The sequence below is a fragment of the Danio rerio genome, chromosome 13 (assembly GCF_049306965.1).
Source record: "Danio rerio strain Tuebingen ecotype United States chromosome 13, GRCz12tu, whole genome shotgun sequence".
In the NCBI taxonomy this organism is placed as follows: Eukaryota; Metazoa; Chordata; class Actinopteri; order Cypriniformes; family Danionidae; genus Danio; species Danio rerio.
In genome coordinates, this window is record NC_133188.1 from 9,856,401 (window position 1) to 9,876,528 (window position 20,128).

At 37.2% G+C, this 20,128-nt stretch overlaps 3 protein-coding genes across 5 annotated transcripts; 1 reads left to right on the forward strand and 2 right to left on the reverse strand.

Annotated features, from left to right (window-relative positions):
• The first annotated feature begins 2,146 nt into the window (after window positions 1-2,146).
• zgc:123321 lies at window positions 2,147-7,874 on the forward strand. 3 transcript variants are annotated; one of them, XR_012388572.1, is made up of 6 exons: window positions 2,147-2,200; window positions 2,267-2,386; window positions 2,517-2,650; window positions 2,892-3,070; window positions 3,166-3,347; window positions 5,944-7,874. XR_012388572.1 is itself a non-coding variant. In XM_068212863.1 (6 exons), the coding sequence occupies exons 2-6, from the start codon at window positions 2,268-2,270 to the stop codon at window positions 6,104-6,106; spliced, it is 744 nt and encodes a 247-aa protein (XP_068068964.1). In that variant the 5' UTR covers window positions 2,147-2,200; window positions 2,264-2,267; the 3' UTR covers window positions 6,107-7,874. The 3 variants fall into 3 exon arrangements, 2 of the variants coding, with proteins under 2 accessions (XP_068068964.1, NP_001032310.2); XM_068212863.1 differs by having other exon boundaries at window positions 2,264-2,386; window positions 2,892-3,037; NM_001037233.2 differs by having other exon boundaries at window positions 2,158-2,200; window positions 2,892-3,037; window positions 5,944-6,196.
• A 2,104-nt stretch (window positions 7,875-9,978) lies between these two features.
• On the reverse strand, window positions 9,979-12,588 carry grxcr1b (glutaredoxin and cysteine rich domain containing 1 b). The gene is made up of 2 exons (XM_021480742.3): window positions 12,102-12,588; window positions 9,979-10,383 (listed from the first exon to the last, which is right to left on the reverse strand). The coding sequence occupies exons 1-2, from the start codon at window positions 12,510-12,512 to the stop codon at window positions 10,348-10,350; spliced, it is 447 nt and encodes a 148-aa protein (XP_021336417.1). The 5' UTR covers window positions 12,513-12,588; the 3' UTR covers window positions 9,979-10,347.
• A 4,056-nt stretch (window positions 12,589-16,644) lies between these two features.
• On the reverse strand, window positions 16,645-19,982 carry LOC141377135 (serine/threonine-protein kinase pim-2-like). The gene is made up of 7 exons (XM_073920703.1): window positions 19,537-19,982; window positions 18,586-19,029; window positions 18,133-18,227; window positions 17,908-17,958; window positions 17,412-17,787; window positions 16,938-17,111; window positions 16,645-16,847 (listed from the first exon to the last, which is right to left on the reverse strand). Exons 1-7 carry the CDS (start codon window positions 19,820-19,822, stop codon window positions 16,747-16,749), a joined length of 1,527 nt encoding a protein of 508 aa, XP_073776804.1. The 5' UTR covers window positions 19,823-19,982; the 3' UTR covers window positions 16,645-16,746.
• Window positions 19,983-20,128: the final 146 nt, after the last annotated feature.

Genomic DNA, 20,128 nt, shown 5'->3' on the forward strand with positions numbered 1-20,128 from the left:
GTAGTATTGCCAATAAAACTAGATTTTATCCATAATGCAAATGCCATTACCATATGAATAATCTACATTATATTGCTAGCTTTCATTTGGTTATTGTTACAACTTAAAAGATCCCAGCTGACTTTGCTAGCTAGCTAACCCATTGCAATATTGCACGTTCCACTAAAGGACAGTGTAGCCATTTGGCAACACATATATTTAATCGATTTGCAAAAAACTAATTTGATAAAAACTTTTTTTGAGTGGTGAATATGTCATAATAATAACTTACTTGAGGTGATGTTTCTGATTTATTTGCGGATCTGAGATTATTTGATGCTTTGTTTTTATTGATGTTTACATTTGCATTTAGCAACTCCTCACAATAAACACCAGTCTGTCATAAATCACGCCACAGAAAAACACTGCAGGTCATGTGACTTAACCAAAGCACAACATTGGCTGCACAAAGTTCTTCTCTTTCCAACAACAAAAAGAAATCAGTGTTGATCTTAAAGAAACAGTGGAAGGGAAATGAAGATAAATATCATTGGTTCCACCTGTGTTCTGTTTGTATTCAGTTCATTTGGTCTTGTGTACTTATACTCCTGTGTTTTGTTCAGTCCATTGTCTAGTATTGAATTGTCATCACCCCTTGATTCCTGTGTGTTGATGTTCCAGTGTCTCCAGTGAGTGTTTTGGTAATAAATACGTGTGTGTTTTGACAACTCCAGTGTTTTGGCATCTCTTTAGAAGAGTGAGAATGAGACAGAATACCGGACCAAAACAGAAAAGTTGTGTAATGTATTTTCCCTCTTTTCTTATGTAGTCTTTTTGCCCCAGTGTTTTTTTTTCTCCTCCCCCCCCATGTTTTCATGGACCCCATTTATTGACTCGAGTTCTTTCTCCTGCTGGAGCAATGAACATACCAGAATCTGTCTGGTCATAGCGAACAACACCAGCTATCTGGACAACATGCTCTATTTTACAACCAGAGCCTGAACACCGCAAGCAGAGCACTGTCGTCTAAGGATGGTCGTCGAGGCAATTTCGCCATCTATATGGAGTGGACACTCTGGACCCAGTGACCATCCAAATACCACCGTACAGCAAGGAGCGGGTACCTGAGCCCACAGTAGATGGAGAGCCACCCCCAGTGTATGAGCCATCTCCAGTGAGAGCGACGGTGCGAATACCACCAAAGAGGAGGAGCTCAAGGGACCGTCTGACAAGGTTTGTGAGCCGGCTACATTGCTGAATGTGGGAGTCCTGGTGAAGATTAAAAACTCGAGCGAGAGTGCATATTCCATCCATAACTCAGAGGTATCATGAATGTCTTGCAACAATATAACATTTTATTTAACATAGACAATTTTGTTGTTTTCTTTTTAAAAATACAAATTTTGTTAAGATGTTCTCCCTGTGTTGGCGTGGGTGTCCTCCAGGTGCTCCGGTTCCCCCCACAAGTCCAAAGACATTCCATATAGGTGAATTGGGTAGGTGAAATTGGCCATAATTGGCCATAGTGATTGGTTGCAGCTGGAAGGACATCCGCTTTGTAAAACATATGCTAGATAAGTTGGCGGTTCATTCCGCTGTGGCAACCCCAGATTAATAAAGGGACTAAGCTGAAAAAAAGTTAAGAATACTGATCATTTTAGTTACACTACAATAACTATGACATCATTTTGTATGCATTATAATGCTGTGAATTGTACAATACAATAATTAACTGTAATCAGTTTCTAGTTACCGCTACTGCTACTATCACAGTAATTAACTGGCAACACTGTTGTTAGATACCTACTGTAATGGTTTGGTTGCAGTATTTAACTGGCAAAACTGTTGCCAGTAAGTCACTGTAATGGTTTGGTTACAGTAATGTACTGTTAAATACTGTAAACAAACCATTACAGTGACTAACTAGCAGCAGTGTTGCCAGTATTCTATTGTAAAATAGCCTGGTAAGGTCTAACAGTGTAGCAAAGTGTAAATAATAAAGTGGTCAGCACTACTTTAGTCAATTGGTCTTCAGTACATTTCCCAGATCTAGAGATCATCAGGATGGCTTTACAACTCAAGCTCATGGCCTGCAAGTAAATATAGAAAACTATTAATAGCATCACACACACAGCACAACAGCTGCTCAGTGACCAAGCAAAGCCTCAGTTCAAAAACAAACCAAGAACCTTCAACTCAAACTCAAGACTGGCGTAGAAAGGTAAGAGTATAACTTGATTGATGTCGCAGCTGAGATTTTGTACACACTCCTTCTTATTTTAAGCAGAATGGGAGACTTTCAGAACACTGAACAAGACTTCTATCAGTCTGGATATTATATTGATGGTCAACAGGAAGATGTGTATGGCTATGATCCAGCCTACCTCAATCCAGAATACAATGATGCGTAAGTGTAAAAACATCTGTGTGTGTTTGATATGCATACATATATCAGACTGTTGTTCTGTGTGCAGTTTGTATTGTTAGTTGTTCAGTTTAGTAATTAATTAAGTCATTGTATCCTGTCTGATTTTCAGGGATAATTCAGCACACTTAGCAGATGAATATGCAGCATCAGCACCTTATACTGGACAAGTGTATCAGCCTGTAGCTCAACCCGAGCAAACAGAATATACAGACTCCTATGAGGACGAACCACCTCTTTTAGAAGGTAATACAATCACTTGTTAGAAAATATCTTTAAGCTGAAATGTGTGAACAGCACTGCACACATGTACTTTCTAGACTTGAGTACACAATCCCGCCATTCACATGTACCATTTACTGTGTAGAAGCCATTTACCGTTGCTAGCCCCCTTGTCCCCCCCCCCACCCCAAATCAATGCATCAATTAAACTCACCAGAAAATCTGCTTAAAGGAAAACTGCATGTGTATTTTCATTGTTTCCCAGAGCTGGGCATTAACTTTGAGCACATCTGGCAGAAGACTCTGACTGTGTTGAATCCACTGAAGCCTGCTGATGGCAGCATCATGAACGAGACCGATCTCACCGGCCCTGTTCTCTTCTGCGTCGCTCTGGGAGCCACACTACTGATGGTACAAACTCCACCTTGAATCCATTAACTAGAGGTACATGGTCTTTTGTATTGCACAGGGGACATGAAAACAGATGTAATGTCCAGAGCACATACCCGTGTGTGTGTGTGTTTATATTTGTTCCGCAGGCAGGAAAGGCACACTTTGGATATGTATACGGCATCAGTGCTCTGGGATGTGTCGGGATGTACATGTTGTTGAATCTGATGAGCATTTACAGTATATCCTGTGGAAGTGTGGCGAGTGTGCTGGGATACTCTCTGCTGCCAATGGTGGCGCTCTCTGCATTTGCTGTCGTTTATTCCCTTCAGTGAGTATCCAATAGTGTATGTAGAATTGGATTTTATTTTAGAATTGCACTTTTAGGCTACTGAATTTGTCCATTTTTATTTACAATCTCGATTATATGAACATTAATAGGCACTTTTAAAGGGAGAGTTCACCCAAAAATGAATATTACTCATGATTTACTTTCCCTCAAGTAAACCTTTGTTTACTCTCAGACAATCCTTGATCACGTTTACAGTCACTAGTTCATTTACAGTGCATGCGGAAAGTATTCGTAGCTTCCCTTCACTTTTTCCACATTTTGTTGTGACCGCTCCGTTATTACAAAATTGATTAAATACATTTATTTCCTCAACATTCTACACACAATATCCCAAAATGACAATGTGAAAAAAGATTTTTTTTAATTGTTGCAACTTAATTAAAAATTAAAAAAAGCCTGAAAAATCACATGTGCAGAAGTATTCACAGCCTTTGCTCAATACTTTGTTGATGCACCTTTGGCAGCAATTACAGCCTCAAGTCTTTTTGAATATGATGCCACAAGCTTGGCACACCTGTCTTTGGGAATTTTTGCCCATTACTCTTTGCAGTACCTCTCAAGCTCTATCAGATTGTATGGGAAGCGACGGTGTACAGCCATTTTCAGATCTCTCCAGAGATGGGCTCTGGCTGCGCCACTTAAGGACATTCATCATTGTCCTGCTGGAAGATGAACTGTCGCCCCAGTCTGAGATCAAGAGCACTCTGAAGCAGGTTTTCATTCAGGATGTCTCTGTACATTGCTGCATTCATCTTTCCTTCTATCCTGACTAATCATCCAGTTTCTGCTGCTGAAAAACATCCCCACAGCATGATGCTGCCACCATTATGCTTCATTGTAGGTATGGTATTAGCTTGGTGATGAGTGGTGCCTGGTTTTCTTCAAATGCAACGCCTGGCATTCGCTTCAAAGAGTTAAATTTTAATCTTATCAGACCAGAGAATTTTGTTTCTTATGGTCTGAGAGTCCTTCAGATGACTTTTGGCAAATTCTAGGTGGAGAGTGGCTTCTGGCCACTCTACCATACAGGCCTGATTGGTGTTATGCTGCACAGACGGTTGTCCTTCTGTAAGGTTCTCCTCTCTCCATAGAAGAACGCTGGAGCTCAGACAGAGTGACCATCGGGTTATTGATCACCTCCCTGACTAAGGCCCCTCTCCCCCGATCATGACCGGTCAGCTCTAGGAAGAGTCCTGGTGGTTCCAAACATCTTTCACTTACAGATGATGGAGTCCACTGTGCTCATTGGAACTTTCAGAGCAGCAGAAATTTTCCTGTAACCTTTCAGCCTTGTACCTCAAGACAATCCTGTCTCGGAGGTCTACAGACAATCCCTTTGTCTTCATGCTTGGTTTGTGCTTTGACATGCACTGTCAACCCTGGGACCTTATATAGACAGGTGTATGCCTTTTCAAATCATGTCCAATCAACTGAATTGACCACAAGTGAACTCTAATTAAGCTGCTGAAACATCTCAAGAATGTTCAGTGGAAACAGAATGTACCTGAGCTCAATTTAGAGCTTCTCTGCAAAGGCTGTGAATACTTCTGTGCATGTGATTTTTCAGGTTTATTATTTTTAATAAATTTGCAACAATTAAAAAAAAAAGTAAAAAATCACATTGTCATTATGGGGTATTGTGTGTAGAATTCTGAGGAAATACATTAATTAAATCCTTTTTGAAATAAGGCTGTAACATAAAAAATGTGTAAAAAGTGAAGCACTATGAATACTTTCCGGATGCACTGTACACCCCAGCTTTTTATAGATTATATTCAGATGTTTGTAATCATTAACTTTTCACACAGATAACTTAAACCTAATTACACATTTTTTTTCTCAATAACTGTAAAAGATGTTACACATTTTGTAATGAAATGATGTAACTAGTTACTCCCCAACACTGCTTAGAGTCATTTATACATATTTTATTCAACCATTAATTTCCTTTTCGGTTTAGTCCCATTTTTAATCAGGGGTCGCCACTGCTGCATGAACCGCCAACTTATCCAGCATATGTTTTACGCAGCGGATACCCTTCCAGCTGCAACCCATCGCTGGGAAACTCCATACACTCTCATTCACACACACACACACCACATACAATTTAGCTTACCTAATTCACCTGTACCGGATGTCTTTGGACTTGTGGCGAAAACCGGAGCACCAGGAGGAAACCCACGCAAACACTAGGAGAACATGCAAACTCCACACAGAAATGCCAACTGACCCAGCTGAGGCTCGAACCATCGACCTTCTTGCTGTGAGGCGACAGCGCTACCCACTGTGCCACCCATGTATTTTTTTTTTACAAATAATACACATTAATTTAAGATTTTTTCAAGACTAAATAATGCTTGGATCAACTAAAGTTACAGAGATGTAATTATTTAATTAAGTGCATTTATATTTATAATAAACTAATTGTATGTATGTACTGTTCACTGCAAAGAGCCTAGAATTGTTCTTTTATAAGTGGTATTCGATGTGAAAATCATCTTTTAGAACTTATTTTTAAGAGTGAGTGTATAATTGAATTGCTTTTGAATAACGTGTGCTTTATATTTGAACACAGGGGTCTGCTGGGAACGCTGTTGGCCTTGATTGTGATTGGCTGGTGCAGTCTGTCTGCTTCTAAGATCTTCAGCTCCACTCTGGCCATGAGCGGTCAGCAGCTGCTGGTGGCGTATCCATGTGCTCTTCTGTACGGCGTCTTCGCTCTTCTCACTGTCTTCTGAAAATGCTCTGCAAAATCTGAGCTAAGAAAGATTACTCTTTGATCAGATGACAATCCACTTTGCATTCAAAAGCACAGTCCACCCCAAAAATGAAAATGCTGTAATCATTTACTCGCCCTCCACTTGTTTATAAACTAGCCACATAGCTGAATTTCTCTGGCCCAGCTCTGGCCCACACAATCAGGTTCTGCTTGATGAATTACAGCACATGACTGGACCAAGTCTGGCCTCCAGACAAGGGCCAAACATGGCCAAGTCACAGCCAAGTTAATAACTCATAACTGGGCCAGATAAGTTGATGTTTTTCGATTGCAATTAAATTGATAAACACATGAAGCTTTGCGCTTTAGGCACACTGTAGGCATGTTTTTTTTAAAACAACCTCATAAGTAGAATTTTTTTCATTACTCAAAATTTATTTTAATATACAGTTAAAGTCAGAATTATTAGCCCCCCTTTGAATATTTGTTCTTTTTTAAATATTTCCCAAATGATGTTTAACAGAGCAAAGAAATTCACAGTATGTCTGATAATATTTTTTCTTCTGGAGAAAGTCTTATTTGATTTATTTTGGCTAGAATAAAAGCAGTTTTAATTTTTTAAAAAACATTTTAAAGTCAAAAATATTAGGCCCTTTAAGCTAATTTTATTTTCAATAGTCTACAGAACAAACCATCATTATACAATGACTTGCCTAATTACCCTAACCTGCCTAGTTAAGCTAATTAATCAAGTTAAGCCTTTAAATTTCACTTTAAGCTGTATAGAGGTGTCTTGAAAAATATCTAGTCAAATATTATTTACTGTCATCATGGCAAAGATAAAATAAATCAGTTATTAAAAATGAGTTATTAAAACTGTTATGTTTAGAAATGTGTTGAAAAAATCTGCTCAGTGTTTAACAGAAATTGGGGAAAAATAAACAGGGGGGCGAATAATTCGGGGGGGGGGTTGGGGGCTAATAATTCTGACTTCAACTTCAACATGCCAAACTTACGTGGCGCCACATATACATTTTTAACACCTAAGCTAAATACTACATTTTACATCTGGCCCAAATCTTTGTGTGCTGCTTTAAAGATGGTGCCACCTCTGCCAAACCCAGGCCATGTTTGGCCCACATGCTGTATGCCTGCTGTGCCATCTTTAGCCAAATCTGGGCCAAAGTTCTTTGCTACCTGGGATGCAATTTCTTCAAAAGGTTTACATTTTTATTGGTAATTTACAAACCTTTCCACCAATCAGAGAACATAAAGTTAGTTCCAACTGTTTGACTCTTGGGGAGTCTATTTACAAAAATAAGTGGTGTTCCTTTCAGGTTAATTTACTTTAGCCTCCTTCATGGCTAACTAGATGACTTTTTTTGTAGGTATAGAGGAAGACCAATATTTCCGTAGAGTTTGTAAACTCGATTTCTTGCTAGTCAACTTTGGAAAACTGAATTTAGCATCCAGTTTACTTTAAACACACATTGTCCTCATATACCACATAGCAAAAATTTCTATAGCAAATTTCTTTGGCCCACACAATCATGTTTTGCTTGGCCCACATGCTGCATTGAATTACAGTACATGACTGGACCAAGTCTGGCTTCCAGACAGGGGCCAAGCATGGACCATATCTGGGTCAAGTCACAGCCAAGTTAATAACTCATAACTGGGCCAGAACTGGACCAGATAGGTTGGTGTGTCACGATTGCAATGTAATTAATAAACCCATGAAGCATTGTGCCTAAGGCACACTGTGGGCGTGCTTTTTCTCAAAGCGACTAGTTGAATTTTTTTCTTTACTCAAAATTTATTTTAATATATTTTAAATGTGGGTCAGGAAAGGCCAAACTTACGTGGCCCACGGCTCAACTTTTAACACCTGAGCCAAATACATTTTACATCTGGCCCAAACCTTGTGTGCCACCTTAAACCAGTGCTACCTCTGCCAAACATGGGCCCACATGTTTGGCCCACATGCTGTATGCCATTGCTGGATGAATGTCTTCTGTGCCAGCTTTTTGCCAACTTTGGGCCAGAAATCTTTGCTAACTGGGTACTGTGAGTGTCTTTCCTCTGTTCAACTTAAAGGAAGAGGTACTGAAGAATGTTAGGAAAGACTGACTTCCATAGTATTTTTGTTAGTACTTCGTCAATGCTTTTTCCAACATTCTTCAGAAATTCAGAAAATGTATTTTGTTGTACAAACACTACTTCATGTTATGCTGGTGGTGTAAATAAGATATTCAATTCAAATGGTCTTTTTAATAGATTTTCCTCATATGCATATTAATATTTGTTCAAAAAATGTGCATTAGTAAAGTTTTACTGCTGGCTGAATTGATCATGTTAAAGTAAATGTGAATATATACATAATTTCCCCCACTTTGTTGTAGTTTTACAAAAAAAGAATGACATTGAGAATAACAATTGCCAGTAAAGTCACTTAAGTTACCCAACCTACTTTCTGCTGTCTTATGCTATCTGTTAAAGTTCTGGTTAAGCAACAATTGATTGAGACATAATAATAATAATAATAATAATTATTATTATTATTAAATTGCAGTATTTCCACATCAATTTAAACTACGCCTTTAATATGTACAACAAGAAGGAGTTTTGACTGCATAAACTCTGGAGAAGAATGTCTGAGTGCATCAATTACATCAGGTTTCCACTTTTTTCTTGTGATTGAATGCTAAACGGCCCTCTAAATGATGTGAACTAATATCTGATCACAAGTCAACAACTCGCTGACTCAAATGATTTGCTCAAAAGTGAGCCTTTAGTAAACAACTTCCTGATTGAAATTATCCATTTACTGTGAGTCTTCATTATACAACTCACTAATTCAAGTAATCTGTTCAGAGATTCTCCAGTATACGACTCGCTGATTCAATTGATCAATTCAGAGTGAGTCTCTCGTTAACAACTCACTGATTCAAATGATCTGTTCAAAGTGAGTGTATAGTAAACAACTCATTAATTTAAATGATCAGTTCAGAGCGAGTCTCCAGTAAACAACTCACTGATTCAAATGATCCATTTACTGTGAGTCCACTTGAATTTATCCTAAACTGAGAAAAAAAAATGTAGGTTGGTGCATGATTTACTTTTTTTTTAACCAATTGGATTGTTGAAAGTCGTTGCTAACAAAAGGACTGATGAATTCAGAGTAGAAACAAGACACTCACTCATATGCCTATCCTAAAAGGAATTAGATGTGACCAGGAAGTAAAGAAAAGTTGTTTTGAGGGAAAAGGAAGGTTATTTTATTAGTTTAATTTGTGGGCAAATACATTTTTACAAAATAATGATTTAAATTTTGATCTGCTGGCGACTTTAAGTTTTTAAAAATCTAATATTTCTTTGCCCTTTGACTTATTATTGAAAGGCAGGACTTTATACCTTTACTGGGGTAATATTTAATTAGGGTATACGTATACTCATGTGCCTGATTTGTGTACTTTGTCTATCTCCTGATATAAACACAATGTCCTAGTAATATTGCTAACTATTCACTTTCTTCCACTTTCTCTTCAGCTGCATAATGCAGAAGCTGACCTATTAATCCTTCAGTCTTATACATCATCACTGAATAGTAATGCCAAGCAGGAAAGATTCATGTTAATTGTGATTAGATGCATACACTGTAAAAAATGCAAGGTTCAACACAATCCCTACATGTTGTCCCAACACAAATTGATTAAGTTAAGCGGATTGAGCATAAAACCATTAAGTCGTCCCCAAAAAACTTGAGACTTGTGTTGTTTCAACTCATTTTAAATAAGTAGTTTGAACAAGCAGCAAAAGTTATTTTTTGAGTGTTCAGTAATCATCCAAAATAAATAAATGAATAGTTTCAGAAGTATTCACAAAAACAATAAGGTTGGAATGACTTGATTTTATTGTACTAAAAAAGAAATGTGTATAAAACTTAATCTTATTTGCGTCTTATTAAATTAATAAGTGAAGGCAAAATGAAGAAAAGGCACTCCAATCATAGGCAAAGAGAACATTAAAAGCAATCTGCTGATTTCACAGACACCATCTCATCCTAAAAAATGCTTTTGCAAAAAAATGTTCATATAAAATATTTACAGAATTACAATTTACACAAGTAACGAAAAGCTAAACAAAAAAGGTTGGCCGCTGTTTATCCCTTTTACACGCTCAAGCCTGTCGCACGTCCTGCTTCCCGACCCAGAATCCTCTGCTGCAGGCCATCTGTGTTTTCAGATTTCAGATGAAATCTCATCGCCTTTTAGGCCGGTTCATAATGAGCGAGTCCTTGGAGAAACACATTTGTTGGATATCATCAGTCCTCAATAATATTACAACTGAAGGTAGATAATTTTATCTACTTATTTGAAATTAAATGTGACTCATCAAATATATATATATATATATATATATATATATATATATATATATATATATATATATATATATATATATGTAATCAAATATTATTAATATTAAATCAAATACTGATTGCATGTATTTTAGGGTTTTTCTTCTCTTATTGCTTACCACCTTCTATTACTACTAATAAATAAGGTATCCAAACTTTTAACTGATTGTAAAGATAATACAATATGTGATAATGTAAAATACTAATTCTTGTACAGTATAAAGACAACACCACAGGTGAGAGAGAACACCATAAAAATCCATTAGTTGACTTAAGAGTAAAATCATAAATATTAAGCCAAGTAATTTGTGGTAACTAATCACTGTGCGCATCAATCTTAATTAACATGCAATAATGAATGAAAAATAAATCATATTTTACACACAAATGCCTATTCTTTTTTTTATACATCGAAACATTTTACAGAACAGAACATTCAGTAACTTATATAAAAGAAAAAGGACAGAAAAAAAGCAAATGCCTATTATTAAACCTAATTGTTATTATAAAATCATGCAAGGCTTCTTTTTTTGCAATGATTTTTTGTGTTCTTCGGGTGAATTATAAGCTGGACCTTCTGGACTTGTTGTTCTGTAAACAAAGCTTTATTCTTACCACAATTAGTCATTAATCCTAAATAACTTTAATAAGGGTAATTAAGTTCATTTTCTAAATATAGAAACACACACTCTTCTTGTGCAGGCTGCTCTGTGCCTGCATAAAATTATTTCTAAAGATCTAAAACACACAGGTTTTTTATTAGATGTTTTTTATTGATGGTTTCACGAAGATTCTTAATCGAAGGGAGATTTTCTTTCAGTGAAGGCTCATTGGAAACGCATGCCTCAGCCACATTTTGGTGAAAATATATTTGTTGAACATTTCAGATGGTTGAGGATATGCAAGTATCACTAGCGTGAAAAAGAACAAAAACTGTTGGCATCATTCTGCCACATACCGTTAATTTTTACCTTGTTTTGGTTTTTTGCTTTTCAGTATCTGGAAATATGGTTCTTTTACTGGAGAACCAAAAAAAAATATTTTATGGCATCACTGTAGAGTGCCTTTTTAGATACTTCTTGTCACATTTATATTTAAAAGAGTTTAATACTGCATGCCAAATTGAAATTGAGTTAAAGTTGGTTTTATTTTCACACATTAGCTCATTAACTCCCATTGTTTACCTAGCTACTTTAAAAATTCGATCTGAAATCGCATCTAAGTATGACTTTAAAACAACATTAGCACTACTTAATTCACTGTAAACAATTATGTTTCAATAGTCATTGGCTGTTCATATGATTTTCCATATTCAGAATTTGCAAATAATACTTTTCTGAAATTATATTATTAAGGGGAAAGTCTGAATGTGCGAATTTAAAACCAACTTACCTCAATCAATTTAAATGGTTCCTGCTGTGACGCACACCAGCCCCTGTTTAAAGGGCAATTGCTATGTAAATGAATTAATACATGCTTCCTTTGAGCCCTATTAATTAGCAGTCACCTGTTCCACTAAAGGAGCAATTATGTGCCTTCTTTGGGTGAAATTGGCTTTAAATAATGCATTAAGTAGGCGACAAGTTAAACTTACCCCGTACATTTTGGACAGGTTATTAAACAACACCTGCCCCGCGCTCACTTTGTCTCTCACGCCCCGGACGGTCCCGTTCTTACTGAAGATGTTAACGCGTTTCCCGGTGAAGAGTTTGTTTTTGGTCGCGCTAGCGTACATGAGCAGCTCGTCTGGTTCGCTGCCACTGTCGTCAGGCTCTGCGGTTGCACCGAGGCCGCTGAGGTGGCTGTTGGCCTCGGAAATGACCGGCGAGCTGGCTCGCTCCGGCTCCGGCTCCGAGCTCACCGTGGTGTCCGTGTCCGCGAAGTCCTCGAGCCCGCGCTCTCTGAACACCTCCTGCAGGACGCGGCCGCTGCGCGCAGACGCCACGCGGAAGCGCACTCTCTTCTCCGCGCGCTCCTCATCGGCCCTAGATGTGTCTCGCTCCATTCTCAAAATCTACATCATACTAATATTGGTTTGCCTGAAATTAGAGCGTATCTCAGGTAAAGTGCATTGCCGTGACACCAAAGGTCTAGCCCGATCTTCAGATAAAGGGCTTCTGGTTCAGGGGTGTCAATTCGACACCACACGTGTTAATATTTAATAAACGCTATCCATGGAAACTGTGGAAACCGACTTGTGTTCTCTAATGAATAAAATATACCTCACGTGTGGGTCAAAGAACATATTATGTATAACTAATAACAGAAGCGCCTGAAGTGTGAAGTTGCTTTTTTTTTAAACTCGGTCAAAGGTAGTGCTATATTGGAGAGGCATTATGTTTTATATGCAAATAATATGCATTATAAGTTTGTGAAATTCAGTTATACATTAAAAATACCCTTTAAATGTATCTATTTTTTGGACTGCTTCAGTGAACAAGTAGCTATACTAAAACCCATTAATTTTCACTATTTTTATTAGTATTTCTTTCAAAGTCTGCTATAAAGGCTTTAAAAATAAATCTTTGTAAATTATATGTATTAAATATAATTTGTTTTAAAAAACGTTGCCAGTGCATTATAGATTAATTTTATAAAAATGTTATTATATTATTCTTAATTCAACTTTAGGGGTGCGGCCTGGTAGGGGGGAGTACAAGACAATGTGCCCAGGGACTTCTTAATTCTTCATCTGGGCATGGCTAGACTTGCAAGTTTAATCGTTAAATACTCTTAATATAAACATTAAAATATACCTAAAGATCCTGTTTTTAGGTGTACAACACATTCACAAATATAATTTGGATTCTTAAATTGATAGTCAATTTGTGTATAGTTATCTCTCAGTTGACTATATTCTTTAACTGGCCCGCTTAAGAGATTAGCCCACCTATAGTGACCAAAGGACTGCATTCTTGCTCACTTATTTATTTATTTTTTTAGCAATTTTTATAATGTGTAATACAGGCTACTATTTACATTCCTGCAGCATTTACCTTGTGCAGAATTTATAATCTTTAATTATAATAAATAAATAAGTAATTTTAGCAAATGCACTAACAGTTTAATTTTGATTAATGACAGTAATGAAGGTAGTTAAAATGAGCAATGGTCAGAGATCTTCTAAAAGAATAGCTGAATTAAGGTCAAGGCTAACATTAGTATTAAGAAACAGATTTCATGTCTCACATAGAGAAATGATGATGGTCTAATACAGTGCTGCATAACAATAATGTTCTGCTTATTGAACACCTTCATTTAATTCTGATTGTCTGTCCGTATCCAAAACTCATTTCCTTTTTTTCCAGATTGATATCCGGCTGCTTATAAGCTCAGTTCTTCATCATGTGAACTCCCAGACTGACTAAGCAAAATTAGAGATGCAGAGTATGAATGCAAAGAAATGTAAGATGGTGTCTTGTATGTATTTTCAGTTAAAAGAATAGTCTACGCAAACACCCTTTTGCATAAAGAGCAGTTATAACGCTCTCTACACAGCGAAATAAACCGCCAACTTTTCCAGCACGTTTTACGCAGCAGATGCCCTTCCAGCCGCAACCCACCACAGGAAAACACCTATACACTCTTGCATTTACATACCGACAATTTAGTTTGCCAATTCACCTATCTTTGGACTGTGGGGGAAACCGAAGCATCCAGAGGAAACCCACACGAACACGGGGAGAACATGCAAACTCCACACAGAAATGCCAACTGATCTGGGGCTCAAACCAGCTCCCTTCTTGCTGTAAGGCATTTGTGCTTCCCACTGCGCCACTGTGTCGCCCTTTATTGCAATTTTATTACAACTAAAATAGGCTTGGCACAAAAGTAATATGTCCAAAATAGCACTTAAAATATAATGACAATTAGTCTGGATGTAAGCATGCTGAGTATATATATTTTTCACTAGGGAATGTTTCACACCATATTTGTACGTTCACTTGAGTAACATTTATTGAGTACTTTTACACCTTTGAGCAGCCACAGGAAGTGCGATTTACTGTTTTTACGTTACATGTTCATGTATTTCAAACTGAAATGCAGCTGTTGCACTTACAGTTAAACTCTCAGCTCTTGATCATTTAATAGCTTATTATTTCAACTATATTATGTGCATTTCACTAAAAGACTTAAATACAGTTGACGTCAGAACTATAAACCCCCCTTTGAATTTTTTTTCTTATTTTTTAAATATTTCCCAAATGATGTATAAAAGTGCAAGGGAATTTTCACAGTATGTCTGATAATATTTTTTCTTCTGGAGAAAGTCTTATTTGATTTATTTCGGCTAGAATAAAAGCAGTTTTTAATTTTTTAAACCTCATTTTAAGGAAAAAATTATTAGCCCCTTTAAGCTATGTTTTAGTCTAGAGCAGTGGTTCTTAAACTGTCGTGGTACACGAGCTTCCTTTTAGTGGCACGTGGAGATATTAAATGTGTCATATGTACCAGCTACATATTTTTCTAAATTGATCAAAAATGATTTATATGTGAATGACATATAATATTATTTATTTTTTTGACATATAGCCTATATTTCTGAGGTCCAGGCAACATTTCCAGATGTTGATGAATTGGCTACTGTATGTTAATACTTTACATTTAAGTACAACACTTTTTTTTTTTTTTTTACTTTTTAAGAACATTAACCTACCATTTTTAACTTTTAAAAGCAAATATACTTTAATTGTTTACATTTTTTTTATTTTTAAAAACATTTTTTACAAATAAGCACAGTATGGTGTTATGTAGCTGCTTTACTAGGCTTACTACGCTACTATATTTCAATACTGCTTACTATGGTGGTACTTGAAGAGATAATTTTTTTTCTGAGGTGGTACTTGATGAAAAAAAATTGAGAACCCCTGGTCTACAGAACAAACCATCGTTATACAATAACTTGCCTAATTACCCTAACCTGCCTAGTTAACCTAATTAACCTAGTTAAGCCTTTAAATGTCACTTTAAGTTGTATAGAAGTGTCTTGAAAAGTATCTAGTCAAATATTATTTACTGTCATCATGGCAAAGATAAAATAAATCAGTTATTAGAGATGAGTTATTAAAACTATGATATTTAGAAATGTGTTGGAAAAAAACCCCATCTCTCCTTTAAACAGAAGTTGGGTAAAAAATAAACGGGGGCTAATAATTCTGACAGCAAACGTAAGCAAACAGCTTTAGTACTCTGTGTATGAAATTGTCCAATGTTGTTATGTTATCAATATTGTTATTCAGCAAATAGATTCTTTATTAATGATTTTTCACCCTATTCATATTTCTAGCTTACATATACATCAGATATTTTCAAGTATTATTGTTTTTTGAACTATCTTTTATGTTTGTTTTATTTTTGTACTAGATTTTTTTTTTTTCCCCAAGCGCTACTCTGATGTGTTTGTCAAAGACTTTCAAAACCCTTATGTTTGCTCTAACTTCAATTATTGTTTCATGGGTAGCTGATCAGCATTAACATCTGCTGCTGAGAATGTCTTCTTCTTTCTTTCAAACTTTTCGTCCCTATCATTGCTTTTAGCATAGTTGTAGATGTTGCAAGAAAGGAATCATCTAAAGAGTTGAACAGTTTTAGCAAACGCTGGACATTCGTGTAGTAAACGTTTTACTGGAATTGTATGAAATAATGTGGATGATTCAGACTTCTGTACACTGGATAAACCTCAGTGTGTCTGCGCAAACTACACTATCAGTATTGATTTGAAGGAATATCACTGAATATTTTGTTTAGGATTGTCATGAGGGCAACAAACACTCAACGACCTTAATAAAACTGGGTGCTCTTATTGTGAAAATGCTGATGTTTTGTATTGAGTCTCACATTCTCATGTTACGACGTTTGTATTTTAATACATTTTTCTGAACAGCTCTGATTTCACAATAAACCATTGGAATATTTATGGATGATTTGCTTATGTCGCAGTGACTGATATGTTTAGGTTTTGGGTCAGCGCTGTACAGCATTCTGAAAAAGTGTATTTCTAAAAGTGCGCCGTAATGACGCCAGTGTCAACTGCAGTGTGTGTTGGAAAGGACTGGATGCTGTTCAAACCTCATGCCAAATTTTTGTCACCCCAAACAAAACCAGTTTAAATCCACACAATCTGACAACACTGGGGCTAGATCACAATATAAGCCACAACACAAGTGAGTTCAATAAAATATATCTTTATTACAGACATGTACAAAAATCAAATATACAAAACATTCTGCTAATGTGACTCAGAACTCCAGCATGGACCAGTCGTGGTAAGGCATCTCTTCTAGAGGAATTCTGCACTCTGGATTCTCATGCAGACAAGCCCTCATCATATCACAGCATTCTGTGAAGAAGAAATGGAGAGGTGAGGTTATTGTTATTATTATTATTATTATACTGTTTTTGCTTAATTGTTCTTTGATGAACATCTCACCTTGAGAGAGGGTAAATTTGGACCAGTCATGTTGGAGGTAGTACAGGTCATACGCTGATGGGAATTCTCCATGGAGCATTGTGAACAGAAGAACCCCAAGAGAATAGACCGTCGCTGGTTTGGCCCGGTAGCATCCTTTTTCATAAAACTCTGGCGGGATGTACGCTTCTGTGCCTGGAGGAGAGACGTTTAGTTTAGCATCATGTTGAATATATATACCAGATGGGCTTCAGCTGTGCTAATTAACCAGCTTTCAATACGTATATTAATAATGCTTATGCACATTCATAACTAGTGTTGTCAAAAGTATCAACTACCAATCGATACCGACACTCATCACAGTCATATTTGCTGAGCATGTGAACACCAATGGCCAATCAGTGGTGTTTAACAGCGCTCAAATTGACTTGTTAAATGTCAGAATCGATTGGTACCGAAGTCGATACTTTTGACCACACTATTCAAAACACCTACCAGAGAAGAGACTGTAGGCTGATTCCATCATGAAGTCTCCACACCCGAAGTCGATCAGCTTGACTTCCAGTGTGTCGGGGTTCACCAGCAGGTTTTGAAGCTTAATATCCCGGTGGAACACCCCGCGGTAACAGCACACGTTGGCCGCATAAACAGCTTGCCTCATGATGGTATGTGCTGTTTTCTCACTGAGGACTCCTCCGCTGACTTCAAGGAATGCCTCCAGGTCCATGCTTGGACTAGGCCGCTCCATCACCATGACATAATGGTTTTCAAAGACCTGCCAGTCCAGAAGCTGAATAATGTTCGAACACCTGGAGCCACCGCTGGCCATGTTTGCCAAGGTGATCTCTAGAGGAAGTGGCTGGTCACATGACTGAAAACAAAATAATAATGTTGGTTTTCAAACAAGGGTTTCTGACCACAGCCTGTGGTCTATAATAAATATAAGACTTTATAAACTGAACACAGCGAACAGAAAGTGTAGTCTACTCACAGAGCTGACATCTTGCATATTTGGGGTCTTCTGGACAAATTTAACTGCCACCTGTTTAAAGGAACAAGCCAACAATTAACATGTGCACGGAGATCATTTCATTCAGTCATAAATCCTGAACAGAGGATTCATTCGTCAGCAGAAATGTCCAAACAATGAAAGCTCTGATGATGTTCTTTAAACAGGGAACTTCATCAGAGGATTTGAGTCTACAAAAATGAATACCTGCAGACCATCCTGTATGCGAATCCCCTCATACACGGAGCCGAAACCTCCTTCACCAAGCTGCTTTCCGAGTTTGTAGCGGCAGCTGATGTCATCTGTTAAAAATGAAGAAAATGTCATTAAATTATAAACCAAATAAAAACACAAACAGTTGAAGTCAGAATTATTGTCAGATTTCAGAACATGATAGTTTTAATAACTCATTTCTAATAACTGATGTCTTTTATCTTTGTTGTGATGACAGTACATCATATTTACTGGATATTTTCAAGATACCAGTGTTCAGCTTAAAGTTCTGAATACTTAAACTTTATTGCTCTGCATCATTTGGGAAATATTTAAAAAATATTAATAAAAAATCACAGGAGGGTGAATAATTTTGACTTCAACTGTATAATTTTACAAAGTTTGATGAGCCTAAACAAATGTTCTGAACTCCAGCAATAAACTTACTATTGTCCAAGCAGGTCCCATCATCTGCTGTAGACTTCACAGCAGAGTCCTCTTGTGAGACCTGATCCGGTGAAGGGTTCGAGTTTTCATCCAGGGCAGAGTCACAGATGTCATCTGTTATGAGCTGCTGGCTCACTGGAGATTCATTGACCTCATCGGATGGTGAACTTGGAGGACTATCAAGCTCTTGCTCCAGGCTGTCCTCACTGAGGGAGGATTCGTTGTCTGTTGGGAAGTGAAGCTCTGCAGAGTCGTTCTCAATGACCACTGCAGAGTCAAAGCTGTTCACTTCCGGTTTAGAGTCTAAATCTTCGTCTGCTGGAGCATCAAGAGCTGGAGGTTGGAGAACTTCCAGCTCCAGGTTGCTCACAGCAGTGCAGAAGAATTTAGAGCTACTGATGGGCTCTGCGTGAAGTTCGTGGATCTCCTGCACACATAGCTGATCTAAAGAGAGGAAGGAACATCATTAATATGACTCTACAACTCTTTTTGACAAGATATTTGAACAGTTCATTTGCAGAAACATTACTCAATGTGTTTTTATTGATGATCTTCATGGGTTTTCTGCATTGAATTAGCAAACAAGTAAACTATATATATCAAAAGGCAAAGCTCACTGAAATAAAAAATCCTAATACAAATAATTCTTATTTTTTCTGTTTTTTACACAAAACTACAAATTCTGAAGAAAATTCCTGAAATCAGCAGCCATTAACCTTCATTGTAGGAACACAAAATACTGTGGAAGTCAATGGCTGAAAGCACCTCAAACAGGTTTAAGGAGTAAATTATGACAGAATTGTCTTGTTTATGTGAACTGTGGCTTTAAGAAACTCTTTCTAAAATGTCATCCAGTAATGTTCATTTCTGATCTTTAAACACTTATGTGATGTGTTTGGTGTGTTTAACAGTATGCTTTAGTAATTAAAAGTGCTCATAAATCTATTTTACCAACAACAGTAGCTCTTCTTCTGGAAAAACAGGCGAAGAAGATGGGAGACAATTTGAGTTTCCTCTTTTTCTGTCTCCCTGCCTGTTTTCCTGCAGCGACGGCCGGGTCATCGGTCATCAGATGACGGTGATTCTCTGTCGTGCTGCCGGTGGGTTCGAGTGGCTCACACGGTTGTTCGTTCGCACACTTAACACCAAACGCTTTCTTCAGACGATTAATCAGTTTTGAAAATGCCATTTTATCACTGTACTGTTGAATCGCAGAAAGTACTGAACTACTAGACATCCAAAGAAGCTACTGAGAGTTTCTGCTACGTCAAAAAGCTTTATACTGTCACCGATGATGTCAGAGTTCCACAATTCCATTTGGTATGACGTAGAGACTTTTTAAAACACAACAAACTTCTAATGCAGGCCCGCGCTAGACTGACTGGCTCATTCGCCTTAATGTGCTCACACAGCCACCTGCTTATACACATTTTTTCCAATTATTAATTAATTTTTGCACTTAGGCCTATGTATTTTTTTCTGTCATGCACAACTTTTTCTGTGTTTTGCTTTTTATCACAATTATTACCATGTTTATGGTGTG

Excerpts from the sequence above, each read along its gene's own strand:
- zgc:123321 (XM_068212863.1), top strand. The coding sequence starts at position 2,268 with ATGGGAGACTTTCAGAACACTGAACAAGACTTCTATCAGTCTGGATAT. Across the intron at positions 2,651-2,891 it reads CGAACCACCTCTTTTAGAAG|AGCTGGGCATTAACTTTGAG; the intron begins GTAATACAATCA and ends ATTGTTTCCCAG. Across the intron at positions 3,348-5,943 it reads GCTGTCGTTTATTCCCTTCA|GGGTCTGCTGGGAACGCTGT; the intron begins GTGAGTATCCAA and ends ATTTGAACACAG.
- grxcr1b (XM_021480742.3), bottom strand. The coding sequence starts at position 12,512 with ATGGAGCGAGACACATCTAGGGCCGATGAGGAGCGCGCGGAGAAGAGA. Across the intron at positions 10,384-12,101 it reads ACCTGTCCAAAATGTACGGG|GACTCGCTCATTATGAACCG; the intron begins GTAAGTTTAACT and ends TGTTTCTCCAAG.
- LOC141377135 (XM_073920703.1), bottom strand. The coding sequence starts at position 19,822 with ATGTCTAGTAGTTCAGTACTTTCTGCGATTCAACAGTACAGTGATAAA. Across the intron at positions 17,788-17,907 it reads ATATGCAAGATGTCAGCTCT|TCATGTGACCAGCCACTTCC; the intron begins GTGAGTAGACTA and ends TTTTGTTTTCAG. Across the intron at positions 17,112-17,411 it reads AGCCTACAGTCTCTTCTCTG|GCACAGAAGCGTACATCCCG; the intron begins GTAGGTGTTTTG and ends TCTCTCCTCCAG.